This window comes from Varanus komodoensis, unplaced genomic scaffold (assembly GCF_004798865.1).
Source record: "Varanus komodoensis strain SLA01 unplaced genomic scaffold, ASM479886v1 scaffold2, whole genome shotgun sequence".
In the NCBI taxonomy this organism is placed as follows: Eukaryota; Metazoa; Chordata; class Lepidosauria; order Squamata; family Varanidae; genus Varanus; species Varanus komodoensis.
In genome coordinates, this window is record NW_025335568.1 from 61,835,121 (window position 1) to 61,855,672 (window position 20,552).

At 43.5% G+C, this 20,552-nt stretch overlaps 1 protein-coding gene across 1 annotated transcript in view; it reads left to right on the plus strand.

The window, feature by feature from the left end:
- The window catches only part of MSH2 (mutS homolog 2), a 69,134-nt gene extending 51,702 nt beyond the window's left edge, over positions 1-17,432 (plus strand). Inside the window, exons 9-16 of the mRNA XM_044428976.1 lie at positions 406-529; positions 2,134-2,284; positions 2,403-2,500; positions 7,973-8,218; positions 10,259-10,463; positions 12,755-13,002; positions 14,713-14,912; positions 16,809-17,432. Of these exons, the coding sequence (XP_044284911.1) occupies positions 406-529; positions 2,134-2,284; positions 2,403-2,500; positions 7,973-8,218; positions 10,259-10,463; positions 12,755-13,002; positions 14,713-14,912; positions 16,809-16,979 (1,443 nt within the window). The 3' untranslated portion in view covers positions 16,980-17,432. The remainder of the gene's footprint in view (positions 1-405; positions 530-2,133; positions 2,285-2,402; positions 2,501-7,972; positions 8,219-10,258; positions 10,464-12,754; positions 13,003-14,712; positions 14,913-16,808) is intronic.
- The last annotated feature ends 3,120 nt before the right edge of the window (positions 17,433-20,552 follow it).

Genomic DNA, 20,552 nt, shown 5'->3' on the forward strand with positions numbered 1-20,552 from the left:
CCCAGTCTATGCATATAAATTAATTGATTATGTTTCTTATACTGGCCAATAGCTGAAACTCTCTGGACAGTTCACAAAACAACTAAAACAAATGCATATATTGAAATATATATTACAAATAATTAAATAAACAGATGTACAGCAAAAAAGTAATAAAGCAATACTAGTCCTAAGATCTAAAAAACCCAACACAATTTTTAAAAAGCTGAAGGTGTATCAGATATCTTCTCTTATTTAAGCTATTGTCCCTCCCCTCCCTCAGTGCCACAAGCAGCACTTGGTTGTTTGGTCTTACCCATTCCAATGAGTTCTAAATACTTAGTTGTGATGAGATAAATATAGCTATAAAGTCTGTGATGGCGCTTTTAAAATCTTTCATGGAAATTTTCTCTCCTCATATCCCAGGTGGAAAGCCACGAATACCTTGTGAAATCTTCAATTGACCCAAGCCTCGCTGAGTTGAGAGAAAGTATGGATAAACTGGAGGAAAAAATGCAGAGTGTGCTAAAGACCTCAGCCAGGGAACTGAGTATGTTGGGATGGGATCCATCTTTTGCACAAAGTGCATTTAAGAGTTGGTTTTTAGTGCTACTTTTCAGCAGTCTTTCAGCAGCTCATGAATGCTTTATTTACTTGTAGATTAATTTTATATGTTAAGCAGGATTTGTTTGAAATCTGTTTGTGTCTGTGTATTAGGGTCTGCCTAGCAAGAAGAACCAGAGTAGTGGATGAGCTTCCTTGGAGGAGGCTTGTTCACCACTATTAATCTTTCCTTGCCATGTGGAGCTAGAGGAGAACTGGGTGTCTTTGAAGGCCTATTCTCAGCTCATGAACAAAACCCGGCAGGCTTTGCCAGCCCCTTGACTGAGTTCTGTGTACACCTTGGAACAGCTTTCCTCACTCTGTAACTACAACTGCTGTCACTACAGGAAGTATTGCTGCCTGGGGATGATGGTAGTTAGAGGCAAGCACTTTCAGAGGGCACCAGTTAAGGGTAGGTGGCCATAGGATATTCTCTGGTGTCCTGGATTCTCTGCAGTGGCCCAGTTTCTTTGCAGGTATGCAGGAACCTGTCAGCACCCAGAATAATATAAATGAGGTTGGCTGAAGACCGAACGCTTGAAAACTGTTGAGATGCTCACACCTGTTCCCGCTGTATGTAAGGAAAATCACAAAAGCTTTAAATGAGAGGTTTCTCACAGTTTTGCCAGGCATGGCATGAGTGGAGGCAGCCGGAGCCGGGCGTCAGACTAGATGGCCTGGGAGGCCCCTTTGGAGTCGCTGTGGTCCTATGTTCCTGTCTCTCTCTGGGTTTCATATGTAGCTCCCAAGCTTGCACTTTCAGAGTTGTGGTGTCCCTACTGTTAAATCAGTCAGTGTCTTCATGAATCCTGTGAAGTCCGTGTCTATGTGGCTGGCAGAGGATGCTTCTGGACTGTGGGTTACTTTCTGGAGCACCTACCCCGCACCAAGCAATCCTTTCAGGTGTTTTGGACTACAGTCCCCTTCATGTCTGATCATTGGGACATGTTGGCTGGGACAGCTGGAAGTTGTAGTCCAAGGCATCTGGAAGATGCCATGTTGAGGCAGGATTATCTAGAAATGTAAAGCACTTCTCCTGGCACTCGCACACGCACGCGCGCACACACACACACACACACGTAAGGTTTGTAACTTGGGGAGCAGGGAGGGGTGAGGCAGGGCACCTGGATCCTGTGAGGCATCTTGCTATCCATTGAATTTATCTTCTGCAGTAGCTCCAGCTCTGACAATCCGACACAAGTTAATAAATGTCCATGTTGGAATGTTCTCCTTCCCTTGCCAGTTGGTGTGGCCTTTGGTTTTATGATATTACTCTTTAAAAATATGTGCAGTATAAGGAACTGCACAGCTTAGAGCACCTCTTCTGTCTCCCTTAATCTAGCCAGGTAGGTGTCAGGACATGTTCCAAGCCCTGTGACTATGAGTTAACTTCTCAGCAGGTGGCCTGCTACAATATGAAGCAGCAAAACCCAGCCAAGAGAGAAATTTGACTCACTGAGTGGGGATAATGAAAATGTGATCTGTGTGTTTATAATACCACAATCAGTCATGCATTCTATTCCCCCCTCCCCATCCCTTCCCATGGAACAGGTTTAGAAGCTGGCAAGAGCATCAAATTAGAATGTAATGCGCAGTTCGGGCATTTTTTTCGAATTACTTACAAAGAAGAGAAGGTTTTGCGGAACAATCTGAAATACAAGATCTTGGAAACCCAGAAGAATGGGGTGAAGTTCTCCAACATGTAGGTGAAATGCAGAACTGTTATTTGCATTGAAATGGTGGGGAAAGTATGTACTACTTGGAAAAATCAGTGCACATTTGCAAGTGCTATTTTGTTTTGTACTTTTGTTCATGTACAGTGCATTGAAAGAGATCAACGAAGAATACATAAAGAGCAGGAAAGAATATGAAGAAATGCAGGATGTTGTTGTTAAAGAAATAATCAATGTTGCATCAGGTAAGGAATAAAGAAAAACTGGGTAGTTATACCTGAAACTGCCAGGTGTGTTCCGAATGACATTTCAACAGTTCTTTACTTTTGAAACCTACACATCAGCTAGATCGGGGCTGTAAATCCACTCTCATTGCCTCAGTCCTGGTTCTCTATTGGTAACATTGGCGTGTGACCCATTTCTCAGGCCTTTGGGCAAATCTGGCATGCAGCTATATGTGTACTTGGAGACCACTGAAATCAGGTGGTCATCTAAAATATATTTGTTAAAGTAACAGGCTGCAGAAGTGTTTACATAAATTTCCTGTGGAAATGCTCTAAATTCATCTCTTCCATCAATAGCAAGACACTGAGCTAGGCTTCCAAGCTGAACTCTGTTGAGTTTTCCTTTGGAGATTGCATAGCACTTCGCTTAAATTGTAGTTTTATACAATAATACAAGTGGTCTGCCTTCTAGAAATTTCAGACTCCTGTGAGGTCAGAGCAGCTCAGCCAATGGCTTTAAGACTGCAGGCATTGCCAGCCTGTTACTGTGCAACCCACACTTTTTTTTTTTAACTGAAGCAGTTATTATTTTTTGCTAAATGTGCTTTGGATTGGACAGTTCATATTGTTGCCTGCCTGCAGGTATCCTCAGACAGTGCCCACACAAAAACCTTCTGTTCATAAATAGATTCAAGTACCTGTAGTCCAGAGTCTCTTTTGTTGAGTTTTGCAGCTGTACCAGAATGTGCTTTTCCCTGGATGACTCTGAATGTATGCATAGGCAGTAAGCATCCTGTCTCTGAATAAGTCAGTAATACCAACAGTAGAATGGCTTATGACTTTTTCTTGCACAAACTGTTCCAGATTGCATCAGTACTAGGGTCTAGTGGCCCCCTAGGTCCTTGGACATGGGAACTAAAGGACCCAGCAGTTCCAGACAGTAAGCAAGGCTGAATAGATATCAAATTGGACTTTGTGACAATTAACAAAATGCAGACACAGGCGAAAACGCTAATAGCTGCTTCTTTGAAACCAACACACTTTTTAATGTCACCTGCTTTCTGTATTCCATTAACTGCACTGAGAGGTAACAATATTCTACATATACTTGAGGTACAGTTGTTGATTTTTTGTGAGACATCTTTTTTAAAAAGGTTCCTTCACATGACCTGTAGTGACCTGGTTTGCAACAACAATCCATGGGTTACTTGAGCTTCATAGTCAGCATGGCCACTGGCTGGGACTGCTGGGAGTTGTAATTCAAGATATCCGGAAGGCCCTACATTGGGAAAGGCTGCATGATGTATTTTAAGAATGTGTTTGTGAAGCAGCCACTGTGCAGAGCTTGCTCTAAATTCGTCTCCTTGGCAGTGGACTTCAGACAACCAATGCCTCTTTTATGATCGTTTAATTATACTTTAGCAGTGCTGTTCTTAATGTTGATCTTTAACCTTTTGTGAACTGCCTATGGAATTTTTAATTGATTGGGCAGGATGGACAATTCTTAAATAAGTATAGCTAACAGGTGGCTTGTGAAGGGACAGAACCTGGCCTCTGTGCTATTTGTGTTGCTTTGACAAAATGGCACAGGCAATTGAGTCTGTGTTCAAACAATTTAACTGAGGAGCACTCTAATGAAAAGCATCTACAAAATCCCCGTTTTTAATCTGCTCAGTGAATAGAAAAGGCGATTGTACCAATTAAATATTTTCATTCTTCATTTGTGGGTGTTCTGGTGTTTAGGAAGGCTGCAGAATTGACTGGCCTTGTTGTTTGATGGATTTTGTTGTATAATTGCCCGACATAAACATGCATAGTGCTTTATAGAGTGACACCAGGAGAAAAGCAGTTTCTTCCCGCAAGGAGTTTACAACCTACATTTCAGTGTTGGAGGGAGCACCAAGGAAAGGAGGAGGAAAGAGAGATAAGGAAGGGGGAGTATCATCACATGTAGATGACAAAGAATTTCTTACATTAGGGATAAAGACTGAAGGAGGCCAAAGTACAGTTCTTGCCTGCTTGGATCCTATAGAGCATCCTATATTGCAGGGATGAGGAACTGGTTGGGGTGGGATGGGTGCTGGATGATTCCCCCCACCAAGCCCACTGCGGGCCAGATGAGTTCCTGTACTGTAGCACCCTGCCATGTTAATTTGAGAAGTAAGCTACCAGGCTGATGCCCCCAATAGAACTTGGGTACTGCGAGCAATATTGCAAATGTCTCAGTGATTTTTTTTAATGATACTTCCATGTTTAATTAGCTAATGCCACCCACCTTTCTAACTTCTCCTTCTGGGGTAATATCTTTGCGATTGTTTCCCCAGTACCCTTTTGTGTGTAGAAATTGGTCTCTGGACATATGTCCAGATGCACTTGCACAATAGTTATTAGCCTTTGTCTTTGTACAATAAAATGCATACTTGGGAAACAGCACAAATCAAATTGGACTGTTTGGTGTGTCTCTTGGGGATTGGATGAGGAGATGAGGTCAAGATCAAAACAAATTCCTGTGGAAGCATTGATTTTTAATAGGTCTGACTTGGCAGCTGATTTCTATATCTCTGTTAGAATCAGTGATAGGGAAGACAAGGAGTATTTCCATTCAGGATGAATAGTAGAGCTTTAATTGGATGTTACCCTTTTACTGGTTTCTATTTAGCTGTGCAATGAGGTGGCAATGGTTTTGGTGGAAAACATTCCAGAGAGACTACTAAAACGCGCAAGAGAAATTTCCCTGGTGTGAATGTGTGGAATTAACTTTCTTGTCTCTAAAACAATGTCCCTTGAGAGTTTACCTACTTCAGTGTCTTGATGAATAAGGAGTAGAATCCCAAGTCTCCAAATGTTCTCAGTGCAGCAAACTTAAAACGCTTACTTGAAGCCTAATGCTATTTGGCTCAGTCCAGGATTGGTTCCCTGGAAATTGTGCTGTGAATGACTCAGGTCCTAGTGGCAAATCATCCTTTTCCTGCTCAGTTTTCCCAGACCTAGGAACTAAACGTGATGGTGCTGTTGCACTCATTCCTACCTGGAAATTTTGCACAAGCCGCAGGTTGGCCACTGTGTGGACAGGATGCAGGACAGCATGGCTTCTTGGCCTGTTCCAGCATAGTTGTTTTATGCTGTTATGTTGTTAACTTCCCAGTTACTCAGAGCATGAGGTAGGACTTTGCGAGGCTGAACTCCTTCCAGGCCCTTCTCTTAGCTCCAACACATGATAGAATACCTAGTGTCAGTAACTAGTTCAGATGGACAGGTTGTTGACACTACGCTGCATCACGGTGCTCATTCGGACACGCACCACGTCGGCACATCTGTAGAGTTGTTCCACCAATTCTCATGGGGTACCCTCTTTCATTTGCTTCTTACTTCATGCTCACATAGAAACAAAGTAGGTTTCTGTATTCAGAATGCATAATAGTTTTATGTATGCATTTGTGCTTTTTAAAATTCCTGCTAGAGATTTTATTCCATTCTGTTTTTATGATTGTGCTGGTTGTAATGGTTCTTTCATTTATTGTCGGCTGTCTAGAGGGCTTTTGTGGTAGAATGCTGATAATGTATTTGTGTCTTGTGTTCCTGGCCTCTGCCAGATTAAGCTTTGTGTAACTCAAGCTAAGATATAGGTCACCCACTGGCTGGGGATGATGGGAGTTGTAACCCACATTTGGAAGGTGCTGAGTTGGGGGTGGTTGCCCTAAGAAGATGGGGAGGGAGGATCTTCCTTTAGAGCCCACTTAACTCCCTTCACCTCCCTTTTTTCTCTTGGCTGGGTCTGAAGACACAGCTTTAAGTAATTCTTTTCCTGAAAGTAGCAGAAGGAAACATCATAAAACAAGCTTCCCAAATCATATTTCTTAAAAAAATCTGACGTGGTATTTTTAAAGCATTTAGCAGAAAACACACGTATCTTTCTGTCTGTCTATGCATATGCTTTCAGCTGAAAAACAGCACTTGAAGCACATAAAGCAACCCATCGAAAAGTTTTCTCAGCATTTATGAAAACAAAAAATAAGTCAAAAAATGCTAGTAGAATGAAAAAGCTGCAACCGAATCAGAACAGCCATCATAGTTTTAAAAAATCCATTCTGCCATCTGAAAATGCTGGGCCTTCACTTACTGGCACAAAGCCCATTTGATTCCCTGGCAGAAGGTGAACCCAGCCCTGTTTTCACCTCTTTTGGATAAAGAGGGAGCCAGAGACTCCCCTAAGATGTTCTGACACAAGATTATGTAGTCCAGGGATGCGCAACCAATGAATATTCCCTCCTCTCTTCTGACTGGAATCTCTGCTTTTGTATTACTAACAGCAGCCCAAAGCAGAAATGCCCTTCAGGGGCCCGGAAAAGTGGAGGCTTGGAGCAGCCAGCTTACCAGGTTCACTGTGGAAGCTGTGATGCCCACTGGACCTGCTGTTCTTTCTTCCTGTGCCTAAGTGACCCCGCATCAGCTTCCCACCCCAGCAGCCTTGCTGGGTTAGGGGTGAAAATAAATCCACCCCACCTCTCTTTGTGTGTGGAGGAGATGGAAGCAGCCAAAAGTGGAAACAGTGGTGCATCCTAGTAGCAGCATTTCGAGTGCTTGTGGAAGCAAGTTTAGGATTGCCCCCATACTTGGCGTCTCATCTGATCTAACCCCACTAGGGCAGGCAGAAGCACCATTTTAGATGGGCCTCGAATCATGACTGCTTTCTTGCTTGGGTTAAGTTTCAGGTTAGTAGTCCTTAACCATCCTGCAGTTGCAGTGCTTAGGAAATCTGCCCCTCTTCCTGGATTTTAATGAAAGCAATAAATGAAGCTTGGTTTGTCGTCCCTCTGGGGATACTGCATGTGCTATGAGCCAGATGACAGCATGGCTTGGATCCTGACCTGGCAGGAGGTGGGCCAGGCAGCCAACAGCACAACCCACAGAGATGCTGGAATTGAACGCTGACACGGATAGCTCTCCAAACCTGAAACCAAGCCAGGATCTCCTCTTTACCACTTTTTCTGGGGTTTGGGTATTGAACTCTTTCAGCGGAGGGGGCAAATTCCATTTCAAAGAAGGTTGAAGGGCCATCTTCAGATATTTGGCAGTACTGATGAGGCCAAAATACCAGTGTATTTTAGCATAAAGCTTTTCGCTGCCAGTGAATAAGCTTTAGGAGAACAATTCCACCCTTTTAGGATGTGTGTGTGGGGGAACTGCAGAAGTGCCAAGAAACCACCAACCCTTAGTGGTTCAGAGAAGTGGGGGTACATTCTGAAAAGGCCAGAATTGCTTTCTAGAGGGCTGAATTTGGTTCCTAGGCAGGTCGGTTTTAGTTTCTGGGTCTGAGATTCTGTACCCCTGTTCTAGGGCCTATGCAAAGCCACTCTGAAATTACTGTACTAAGTTACCAGCTGAAATTCTCATGTGCAAAAATGGCTGGCGTCAATAGAAAGAAAGGGGCAATGCCGAAACTGGATTTTTGCGCAGTGAAAGCGTCACTGACCTGTACTCCTTTTCCAACAGGGTATAAGGAGCCCATACAGATCCTGAATGATGTTATAGCCCAGCTGGATGCAGTTGTCAGCTTTGCCCATGCGTCAAATGGAGCGCCGGTGCCGTATGTACGCCCAACAATTCTGGAAAAGGGACAAGGGAGGATTGTTCTGAAAGGGGCACGACACCCCTGCATTGAAGTTCAAGACGATGTGGCCTTCATCCCGAATGACGTAATCTTTGAGAAGGGCAAGCAGATGTTTCATATTATTACTGGTAAAGCCTGCATTTATCTACCATGTTTTGGTTGCTTCCCATCCTAGTTTTGAATTGTGTTGTGATGCCTTTAAAACGGTCTGTGGCTTAGCCTCAAAACAGACAGGGAAAAGTGTGATTGTTTCTCCAAATGGGCATTTTGCATTTGATCTTTTTGGTGGGGGGGTGCATTTTCAGGTGAGCTTAATATTTAGGTGGCTGTACAATTGGTCTACCATACATGTTAGTGGGAGGTGACTGTCCTTGCAAATGTAGAATTAAATGTGGCAGTCAGTGGCTGCTGGCCTGGTGGCTGTGCTTATGGTGGAAGAGTTCTGGAGCAAACACACGTCTACAGTTTGTTCCTTCTTAGTACTTGTTTCCCTCCCCTTCAGTTTTTCCAGGAAGTCCCTGATAGGAATGACTTTTTTGTTCTGCTCTTGCCCCAGCCTGAGTTTATTACTGGTGACTTTTTGTTTTGGAAGAGAAGATACTGCAGTGTTTCTTTAGTGAGCCTTCATCTCTGTTGACCTTATGCTTTGCAATAATAGAAGCAGTTATGGAAGAATGGATATTTCAGAAATGAAGAAAACTTAGTTCATAGCAGGAGGAGAGCCCATTCATGGTCTGAAGACACATTCTGGCCCTGAGCTGGCCCATTTCATCTCCAGCCTTTATTTATTTATTCATGTCTTTTATAAACCATTCAGTTAGCAACCGTGCTCAGAATGATATACAAATTATAAGCATATATTCTTACATTCTTCTCAGGAAGAATGAGGCAAAGTCAGTTTGAGCTTGGCTCACCAAGACTGGCAGTGGCAGCAAGGAAGGGGTTGGGTTCTTGAGAAGAAACAGGAGTAACTCTCCAAACAGGAAGTAGCAGCTTATTTGCAAAGGTTGCCAAACAGAGAAGTCCCAACTAACCAAAATGGGGCTTGGGAAGGCCAAGATGGGGCTCCTTGCCAGAAATGCAGGTAAAAGAGGGTGATAGGTGGGGAGATGCCCTGTAAGAAAGAGACACTTGTGTTCTGTGTCATCAAGTCTTCTCCAACATATGGTGAGCCTGTGGATGGAAGCCCGCCAAAATGGCCTGCCCATGAAATCCTTTCAACAATTCCAAATTCAAAACTGCGGCTTTCTTTATGGATTCACTGCATCTCATATTTGGTCTTCTCTTTGGTCTTCTGCCTTTGACTTTCCCTAATACGATTGTCTTCTCCAGTGCATCTTGCCTCATGATATACACCAGCCTTTATTTTTGCTTCTGAGGAAAGCTCTGGCTTCATTAGATCTAGCACCCACTTGTTTGTCTTTCTGTCAGTCCAAGGATTTGCAAAGCTCTCCTCCAGCACCGTGTTTTGTCAGCTTTTTTTACTCTCCAGCTTTTACACTCATACATTTGATTGGGAATACAATAGTTTGGATGATTTACAGTCCTTAAATATGGAGAGCTGCTTCCTATTATAACTAAGGGAAGCCAAATAAACCACCAATGGGAAAACCAGAACCATGAGCATATTTTGCATGAAAACAGAGCAAGGCACATTAGCTGGTCTCTTTCATGCATGAGCCCAGATGAGGCAGATAGGACCTAGTAATGGAAATGCATAGTAAGGAGAAGGGCATTGCCAAAGCCTATGTTGCTGTGCATGCTGGGAAAAGGAACCTTTTGCCTGCTGCCTTGATCCTGGCTCTAATGAGTATAAGTCAGCAGGTGAGTTCCAGGTGAGATGATTATCACTGGTTGTCACCTTGTTCTAACTCTCATGAGATTCTCATTGGCTTATATGTGTTCAGATTATCTGTGTTATTAAAAATGAAATTGGTGGCATGCCAAAGTTAGCAGCAGTTTCCAAAGATTTCCCCTTCCTACCTGCTGCTTCCACGAGGACAAGGTACAAGCTGAAATGTGTATTAAAGCAGGGTGCCTTTCTTCTGTAAAATTAATCAGATTGTGTTAAACTACAGATGCATCTTAGGTTGCTGAAAAGACCTTCTGGCTGGGGCTTAGGAAACCAGGGCTACTTCTTTAACTTCTTGGCTATACTTGCCCTACAGGACCAAACATGGGAGGAAAGTCCACCTACATCCGTCAGACAGGTGTGATCGTTCTAATGGCACAAATTGGATGCTTTGTGCCATGTGACTCTGCAGAAGTGACGATTGTTGATTGCATCCTGGCTCGAGTAGGAGCGGGAGACAGCCAACTGAAAGGGGTTTCTACCTTCATGGCAGAAATGTTGGAGACGTCATCCATCCTAAGGTAAGAATTGTGTTGTCCTTTCCTGAGTAGGGTACCTGAAACATGCAAGCACCTTTGCAGGTTTAAGGATCTCCCTTGAGGGGCTTCTATCCTAGGACAAGTATGTATGTATGTATGTATGTATGCCGCCCCATTCGCAAAAGCCTTGGGGCGGCTTCCAATACAAATAAATAACTATACAAATACATAAAAACTGGAAACATCCTGGCATAAATATAAAATCAATAAATAAATTCAACAATTAAAATAACGTTTAAATGAAAAGGTCTTGGCCTGGTGCTGAAAAACAAATAATGATGGCGCCAGGCAGACCTCTCTGGGGAGCACATTCCATAAAGTAACCTTTAGATTAAGCCTCCCTGAGGCTTAGGTGAATGGGGCGGCATATAAGTTTTCCAGATAGATGGATGGATGGATGGATGGATGGATGGATGGATGGCTGGATAGATGGCTGGATAGATGTCTGGATAGATGGCTGGATAGATGGCTGGCTGGATGGATGGATGAACCTTCTGATGGGCTTTTGCATGCCTGCTCCTGTTGTGATTCTGCACTGGACCACCTTTGTTTTCCCTTGATCTTTTTGCCCAATGAAGTTTTTTTCTGGGGGAACTTCTTGAAGTACTTCGTAACTTTTATTCAGAGCCCCTTAATCTCTACTCTTCTAGGAGCCTTCTAATGGGTTCAGAATTCTTCTTTTACCAGCTTCCTTCTATTTTCAGTTTACCAGTTGTGAATGTGGTTTTTCATGCAGCCCAGACAGCATTACCCCCATTCAGGAGATGTATCAGCAAACTCAGGGCAACCCCAAGGCTTGTGGAAACGCAGTCTTCAGAGACAGTGAGGACTGAGACTGTTGAGGGCGGGGACAGAAAATGAGGAGTTGGGGGTGGGTGGGAGCATAGACTGCAGCGGCTGGAGCCCAGAACACTCCCACCTGCTGCAATGTGCTGTTGCACATACTGCAGAGTTCTGGTTGTACAAACCTGCCCATTTTTGAGATCATCCAGGGCAGCTTTGCTTGGGATGTTACTGGTTGCGGCAGCAAAGTGGGTGGCTGCCAGAGTTTATTGGATGAGCTCTACCGGAAGAACAGCACAGAAGTATGCTGAACGTGGCGTGTAGCAAATGCATGTTCAGGAAGAGCATGCCGCAGCCAGTGTGCCATAATGGGAAAGTCGTTTCCCCTGTGTTTTAATCCCTGGGGCCTGGTCCAGCCAAGGCACCTCACTGTAGATCTGAGGATATGTAGGAGGCAATGAAACCACAGACAGTATCCAGTTTATCAATATTGTTGGGAGGTCTTGCAAAACAAGAGCACAAATACAGCATTCTGCCTCTGGTATTCCCCATTGAGAGCCGTGCTGCCTTTGATCCTCTGCTATGCAGAATAGCCATTAGATAGCCACCTCTTTCATGACAAGGCAGGGACTGATGGTGAGTTATGTATCCATCTGTCTGGACACTGTGATCAGGATCAGGGGCCCACTTCCAGTTGCTACCTCTGAAGGAGACTTACTTGGTGGCACCAAGGAGAAGGACCTTTTCAGTGGTAACCTGACAATTATGGAATGAGCTCCCCACTGAGGCCTGCCTGGCACCAGCCTTAATATTTTCTTGGTGCCAGGTTAAGGCTGTCCTGTACCACCAGGCCTTTAGTTAGTTTACTGGTTTTTTGGTAGCTGCTTAAACCGGTCTTACGATTTACTTTGTTTTAAGTTATTGTAATTTTTATATGTATTTTAAATTTTTGCATGGTAAACTTTAATGATGCTTTAATGTGGTTCTTTACATACTGTATTTTTATGTTTTGTAAATCTCCCAGAGAACATGGACTTTTGAGCAGTAAGGACATTAATTAAATTCATAAAAATTAATAATAATTTGTCCAAGACTATCTCATGAGCTTTTCCTTGCATTACTATGTGAACCTAAATTTTCTTGGACCAATGTATGTGTGCACACGTTCCCTGAACTACTCTGAGTAAAAGTACTATTTAATGCTTTTTCTTATATGGTTTATAAGACATTTATTGGCTTTCACATTGGTTTTTCTGTTGTATCCATTTTTTCATGAACTGCTTGGAAAACCTTGACTGTCATGCTGCATGCAGCTGAAATCAATAAACATATGAATGTTCGCACAGAAACCTCCCACAGGAGAAAAATGCCTTATCAGTTGACGTGAGCTGGCCCACGAAAGTGTGTGCCACAACACATGCTGTTTGCTTTTGGAGCTGTTCTAAATTTTTAACCACTTTAGGAGTCCAATATGCTATTTTTCATTTTAGAACTGCAACAGAAAACTCACTAGTAATCATTGATGAGCTGGGAAGAGGAACATCTACGTATGATGGCTTTGGATTAGCATGGGCAATCTCAGAATATATTGCCAGCAAAATTGGCGCTTTTTGTATGTTTGCTACTCATTTTCACGAACTGACAGCACTTGCTGACCAAATCCCTTCTGTGAATAACCTGCACGTCTCAGCGCTAACGACCGAGGAGACTCTGACAATGTTGTACCGCGTGAAAAAAGGTGAGGCGTACTTGACAGCCAAGGTGGAGGAAATCATCCTCGCTTACTCCAGGATTAACACCCCATTCCTTCACAAAGTTGACTAATTGCCTCAAATACTTTTTATAGTTTTAATGTGGCAGTTGTATCTTTCGTGGTTTCCTCATCGCTTCACTGTTATCCTTTCCTTCAGTGACTTGGTGCAGATGTAACATCTAACCACAGTTAAATATTATGTCTGGATGCCAAACCCAGGTTTGGGAGTGAGTACAAATCATGATGTGCAGCTGTGTTTGAAGCAATTCAATAGCCATTCTTTGGAAGTGCCATCCAGTTCATATAATCCATGGTTTATTCTTGGGTTGTAACTCTGTCTTGTTTCTCCTACAGCTGCCCAGAGTTCAAGGTTTGCATGTCATAGAGACCAACTCAGAACCCATTAATTAACTCAGCCAAAATTGCTGAGCATTTGAGCGCATGCAAACAATTCTTGCATGCTTCTAGTTACGTGTTGCCTTGTTGTGTGAATCAGGTCAAAATCTGCACTATTTATGGAGAGGTACAAAATTATGCATGGTGAGGAAAAAGCAGATAGGAAGACATTTCTCTCCCTATCTCTTAATGCCAGAAACTGGGGATGGGCCACGAAGCCGATTGGTTGGAGATTCAGGACAGATAAAAGAAAGTACTTCCTCACACAGTGCATAGTTGATACTATAGAACTCCCTTCCATATGATATGGTGATGACACCAATCCTGATGGCTTTAAAAGAGGGTTGGATAAATTCCTGGAAGAGAAAGCTGTCAGTGGTTCCTAGTCCTGACAGCCATATGCTGCCTCCAGGATCAGAGGCACTGCGCCCGTGTACACCATTTGCTAGGGAGCATGGGCGGGAGCGTGCTTGTGTGCTCATTTCCTGCCTGTGGGTTACCCGTGGGCAGCTGCTTGGCTGCTATGTGAACGGAGTGCCAGTCTAGGCAGACTCGTGGTCTAATCCGACATGGCACTTCTTGTGTTCTTACTCAAATTTAAAAGACTAGGGATTGCCAGCAGATCAGTTAACAACATCCAGTACTGGTAATAAAATATACTTGCATTAATCAGTTCCCCCAGGCCTCTTCCAATTCTACTACTCTATGAAACAGTTCATGTTGGGAGACCTAACAACCGGTTAGCATATCCAGATCAAACTCAGGAGCACAAGGGAAGGAAAAACCTCAGGGCACATCATTAGCCCAGCCTCACTGAGGTCCCACATCCTGTGCAAAGAATATTATTATTATCATTATCATTATCGTTACTACTGCTACTACTACACTGAACGCCTACTACAGCTTTTCCTCTTGTGAGGAGCTCAAGGCAGCTTACTAGCTCCTCTTTATCCTCAAGTGAATCACCCTGTGAGAGAGGTTGGGCTGAGAATCTGGCTGGAAGTCATCCAGTGAGCTTCATGGCCACGTGGGACTAGAACCTGGATCTCCCAGGTCTGCATTCTAGCACTCTAACCATTATGCCACATTACTTCTCTAATTTGCTCCTGATGATGCACCCAAGGAGCATTTTCCCTTTGCCCTGTTCTCTTAACTTGGGTAGTTTTTCCCACTTAGGTATGTATGCTGTGACAAAAGTTAAAAGCCTCCTGAATCACAGTGAATTTTAAATAGGTCCATTTAACAGATAGATGTGTTGTTTCCCCTTCTGGGGGCTGAAACTGCTGGTGCTTCTTCCAGGGGCTTGTGATCAGAGCTTTGGCATCCACGTAGCGGAACTGGCTGCGTTTCCCAAGCATGTCATTGCTTGTGCCAAGGCAAAGGCTCTTGAGCTGGAGGAGTTCCAGAACATCAGAATGCCTGAGGAGGAGGAGGATGACGACGACAATGACGAAGACAACAAAGAGCCAGCGGCCAAGAGATGCTATAGAGAGAAGCAGGTTTGTTCACCTTTAATTCATCCAGTTGCCTCTTAAATTTTTTACATAGAGCTTATGTCCTGTTCATCACATTTATATTTTGCCACTATTCCAGCACGATTCTTTCCCTCTCCAGTTTATCTTCTGACAACTTTATGAGGTAGGCTAGGCTGAGAGTAGGCGATCCCTTCCAAATCCCCCAAGTTGACCCTTTTTTGTGATTCGTTGCAAAGGTACCTTGCCAAGAAAGCAGCGGGTGGCAGCGACACTTCTGTATGTGCATCAGGGGCTATAAATATGCTCACAGACTTTCAAATATGCTTTTCTCCTTGTTTTCACGGTAGCACTGTGAGTGCCTTTCCCTCTGCGGCTTGTTCAGATGCATGTAGGAAAAGGATGGAGGGAGCATCAATTATGAATGGAATGTGGATGATTCAGTTGCATATACTTTTTACACTTGCTTTGAGAAAGGTGCAATATTGAACTCCAGACAGATTAAATAACATCTTTTAATATTTAAGTGCCCAAAATGCTACACAGAGTGAGCAGACTTTCCCCACCTGTGGTGGAGAAGCCACCACATTCAAAGCTTTTGGTTTCAGATATTGGCTATTACTTTCCAAATAATGCTAAATTATTTGGATGAGAATTAACAGGAGTCTTGCAGACTGCTTTTGTTAAATCTTTTATTAGTAGCTAATACAGCATTAGTCTGGTAATGGAAATCAGCAATCCCAATAAGGAGTCGTTGATCAAGGACTTCGGAATCACAGAAAGGAGTGTATTAAGCAGATGAGGGATGCGGCAAAAGAAACCGATCCAGACTCCTAGCTCAGTTTGGAGTTTGGTTGGTGGGGCAATGCTGCTGGTTACCGGAGAACGCCATTTGCTGTACCTCATGATTGTGCAGCTCCTGATAGCCTTGAGTTCTTAGCACTTAATATGGTTGAAGAAGTGGCTTCTAGTTCCCCCAAACAGATGTCACATCAGTTCACTAGCATTCTGTATCAGACTTGTTTAACTGTGACAAAGCACTATGACAACCCTTCTGGGATGTAGTTCATGAAACGGGCTGGATTCCATTTCAGAAATGCTCTTGGGGTGCTGCCTTCTTATGGTGGGTACGGCAGAAGGCAAAGGAGGGGAGGTTGAGTAACTAGAAATGCCAGCATATTTTAGCTTAAGAGAGGTTTCTGCTTTTTAGATTATGGAAGAAGCTGCCCAGAAGCCAGGAAACCATTAAGCAAAAGGCTGTCAGGAGGTGGGGAAGATCAGAGAACACCTGATGATGGAGGCAAACAGGCATAGCTATCTGGAGCTCCCCAAGGAAAGCGGGGGGTGGCTTGGTACTCCAGGCTAGGTGACCTCAGCTCAGGGGTTGAGAGTCAATGCATCTGTAAACCTTTATCATTCAGTTCAAAATTATGAGCAAACTTAATCTAGAGTTGTCTTTTATAACCTTGGATCTCCAGCTGTTCGACTGCTGACTGGGGATGATGGGAGTTGTGGCTTGACAGCTGGAAACCTGCTCCAGGCAGTGGAAATGTTAATAAAAGGAATGGCATTAAGAACACATCTGCAGGCCTCAGCGGATTTTAAGCTTTTAATGTACAGCAGTAAGGGAAGCTTTGCAAGCTAGTATTGCTTCTAGAACTGAGCAATCACCTAGGCAGTTGTTAATACAGCAGCTTTTGTTCAGTGCCAAATATTCCTCCTAAAGCATGAAAGCCAGAGGATGAAAAGTTATCCTTGATCCAGTGCTATCAGTTTTCCACTAAACTGTTTCCTGTGTTCCTATGTTTTTGTCAGCATAGTCAATAGGAGTTGTAGTCCAACCACACATTCCCCATCCCTGCTATAAAGGAATCTTTGGAGCATGGAAACCAAAGGCTGAACACCATTTTTTTCCTTTTCCAGGAAGGTGAAAAAATAATCCAGGATTTCCTTTCTCAAGTGAAAGCGATGCCCCTGGCGGACATGTCTGAAGAGGACATCAGAGCCAAATTGAAGCAGCTCAAAGACGAAGTTCTGACAAGGAACAACGGCTTTGTAAATGAAATCATTTCCCAAACAAAAGTTGTTTCATGACATGAGCAAACAGAAACACACATACTTTTCAGGGTGGAAGTTCACATCACGCTGAACCAATCCAAGGCCATTGCAGGAAATGGTGCAAAGCACCCGATGCAGCATGGCCTTCCCTCAGATTTCTCTGTCCTGCTAATGGTAGTCAACAAAGCGCAGTTGGGGATTTGGGAAGTTTGCAGTGGGGCATCCCACCACAGGCTACGTGCTCCTGAAAGCTGCAGGGAAAGAACGGTTTGTCACAGGACTATTAGTTCGGGTGCCAGCTGTATCCTAGCGGTAGTTCTAAGCTCAACAGAAACAATAATGATTCACTTGCCTTGTGTTGTCATGTTTTGTTCTGATCTCTCTAACAGCTCTCCTGCATTTGTTTTCCTTTCTAAATGTAGGCATTTGTGCCAGCTGTAATGTTTTCTTCTCTATGACAATTTTGAATAAACTCTGCCTTCTACTCCAGTTTTAAGAACCATGTTAATCTCACAGAAATAAAAGCAGTTGTGAAGTTTCATGACTTTTGACTGGGTGCTCTTACAAGTGTAGGTACTGTATTTAAAATGCCACAACAGGCCCTAGTTTGTGGAAGGGTTGCTCTTTCCACACAACTTTACTGAGGGAAATGTAACCTTAGAAGGGGCTCTGACAACCCAGTCCTATGCTAGCTTCTACACAAAAACAAATATCACTGTATTCAGTGGGACTTCCAGTAAGGTAGCATTTATAGTCTTTTGAATTCAGTCTGTTGAATGGATTCCAGCAGTAAAAAGCATTTCGACGAAGGAAAAAAGAAAACATTTCCTTCAACAGACTAGATGGGTGAGAATGTGCATGAGCTGCATCTTGCCATGCCTTCTCACCTGGGAAGAAAGGAGACAAAGCTATTTGTTTGTAATTAAACTGGAAAACTGGAGGAGTCTCCCCCTTTGCTGGAGTATGTTTGCGCTGACACTGGAGCTGCAGCAGGAATGCCAAGAAGATGAAGCCTTACAGCTTAAATTGTGCTGCTATTGAGGAAACCCAAGTGCCACCTAAATGTCAGCCCTGCGTACAGATGAGATGTTCTTTTTCTTGCTTATTCACACTGGTATTCGTCCTAAGAAGGTACTGAGTGCTTATGACATCTACAATATTAGTAATGTTCACAGGCTTTCAATTAAGGAGGAAAATAGTATTTAGTAGGAGTGAAAGACCCTTTGTGCAAAGCATGGCTTAGACTGGTTTCATTTCAAGATACTGCTGTCCTGTAAAATGATTACTTCTGCTGCCGTTCTGTGGTGGCAAATAGGAGATTATATGGTAGAGTGGTGTGAAATACATAGGCAAATGCCTTTTCAGTCTTTCACTTTTTAAAAGCAAAATCTGCAGTATATTAAGTCATCACTTGGATTCTTTATCAGAGTGGTGGCCTTTCAGTCCTAAGGCTGAATTCAAAGCCTGGAAAAGCTGTAATGGGTCATATCATAGTAGTGGGCAAAGCTAAAGACAAAGGATGTAGTAGTGTCAAAAGCAAAAGAGGACAGAATACAATACAGTGAAATGCCATCATGCTGTATTTTCAAAGCTTTTCTGGCAGTAGCAAAGCCTCAGGAGAGGCAAGCTCCAAATGATCACTGGTTTGGTGGAAGTGGGGTGGATCCAGAGGAAGAGAGTGGAGCCCTCTGGGGGCGGCTGGTGTGGGACACCCAGCCCTGATCTTCCCTGCCTCTGCTCTAAAGGACATCCTGGGTGTGCAAAGAAGTGCAACACTTCTGCTACTTGCAGAACCGTGTTTTCATCCTTGCACAAGTGTCACATCCATTCGCTTGGTTCAGCTGGGCCGTTGCTCTGCACAAACTCTTAACAGGTCATTGCAAAACTATTCCACATGGTGTTTAGCAAACCATTGCCAAGCACTCGCACAAACTTCATCTCAATTTTCTTAGGTGTTTGTATGAATTCTAGCAGCTCTGCAACCACTAGCCAAATGATACGAACTCTTGTAATTTTTCCACTGGCATAATAGGATATCTATTTGCATTCATATATTGCCTTATTTGCTAAAAAGCCATCATGGTGGTATACAACCCTTTAAATAATAACACCTTAGAACAATACAAACAACATTAAAAACAGGCAGAACATCACAACTTCCTATTTCAAAAGGCTAAACTGAAAAGATGCATCTTCACACTCGTGCTAAAGGCGCAGGGAGTGTGGCCAATTGTAGTTCTTGAGGGTACACATTCCATAGTTTGGGGGCATCACAGGAAATGGATCTTCTACACATACTTAGCAAATGTTGCGAATGGTGCCGTCAAAATGCTTCTGCAGAACTTAACACAAGGGCAGGTTCATAAATGGCTCTTCAGCCAGGTCCTAAGCCTTTTAAGGTGGAAATCTTAAAACCAGCACTCTCCATTGTTCTTGGAAAACTATTGGCAACCAGTGCAGGCATTTCAAGGCAGACGTAATATGGCTTCAAAGAGTGGGCACTGCTTGGCAGCCCATTTGAAGCTTCCAGATACTGCTCAGGTCTAGCTTACTGAAGAACACACTCCCTCTCAAGTCTCAGACAGTGCCCTTTCCCACAATCGCTACTTGAAAGCCTCTTTGTTGGGGATGCCAGCAGTGAACCTGGCATCTTATTTCTGATTTTTCTTAGCTACTTCTGGAAAAGCTCAAAATACTTGTTTCATGATTTTGGCAAGCTTTGGGTGAAGAAATGTTGCTATGTTGGGCTTCTTTCTAAGTCCACAGTATGTAGCTGGTGACTAATTCATTAGATTAAGCTATCCTTCCTCAATCTACTGGAATGAGGAGAATTCCAATCTGGTGCCTGCTGGTTAGGCCTCATCTGGAGTCCTGTGTCCACTTCTGGGCACCACAGTTTAAGAAAGATGCAGACAGCTGGAAAGGGTTCAGAGGAGAGTTACCAGGATGATCCAGGGACTGGAAACAAAGCTCTGTGAGAGGAGATTGAGAGAACTGACTGTGTTTAGCCTCAAGAAGAGAAGACTGAGGGGGAAGAAGGATAGCAGTCCGTAAGTACTTAAAGGGTTGTCACAAAGAGGAAAGCCATCATCTCTTGATCATCCCAGAGTGCAGGACACAGAAGAACGAGCTCAAGTTACAGAAAGCCAGTTTCTGGCTAGATATCAGGAAAAGATGAGTAAAGCCGGCTGGAGCCGGAGGTGAGACTAGATAGCCCTGGAGGTCCCTTTTGACTTGCTCTGTTTCTATGTTAGAGCAGTACGATAATGGGTCCAATTACCTAGAGAAGCATTACCCAATTCCCACAGTAGAAGCATTCAAGATGCAACTTGACAGCTATCTGAGAGGGATGGTTTAACTGAAGTGTCCTTCACTGAACAGGGGGTTGGACCCTCTGACCCTTCTAACTCTACTATTCTATGATTCATTCCAGTGTAGCATTTGTAGTTCACATCGGGTGGGCAGTAGGCTGGCTAAAGGTACGTTCATCTATTAAGCCCATGTTGATCAATTAGGATGATATCCATCTCAGAACAGGCAATTTTCTTTCTCTCCCACACTTTGAAGATGGGACCTGCTGTGATCCACACATGTGCATGCATTACCTAA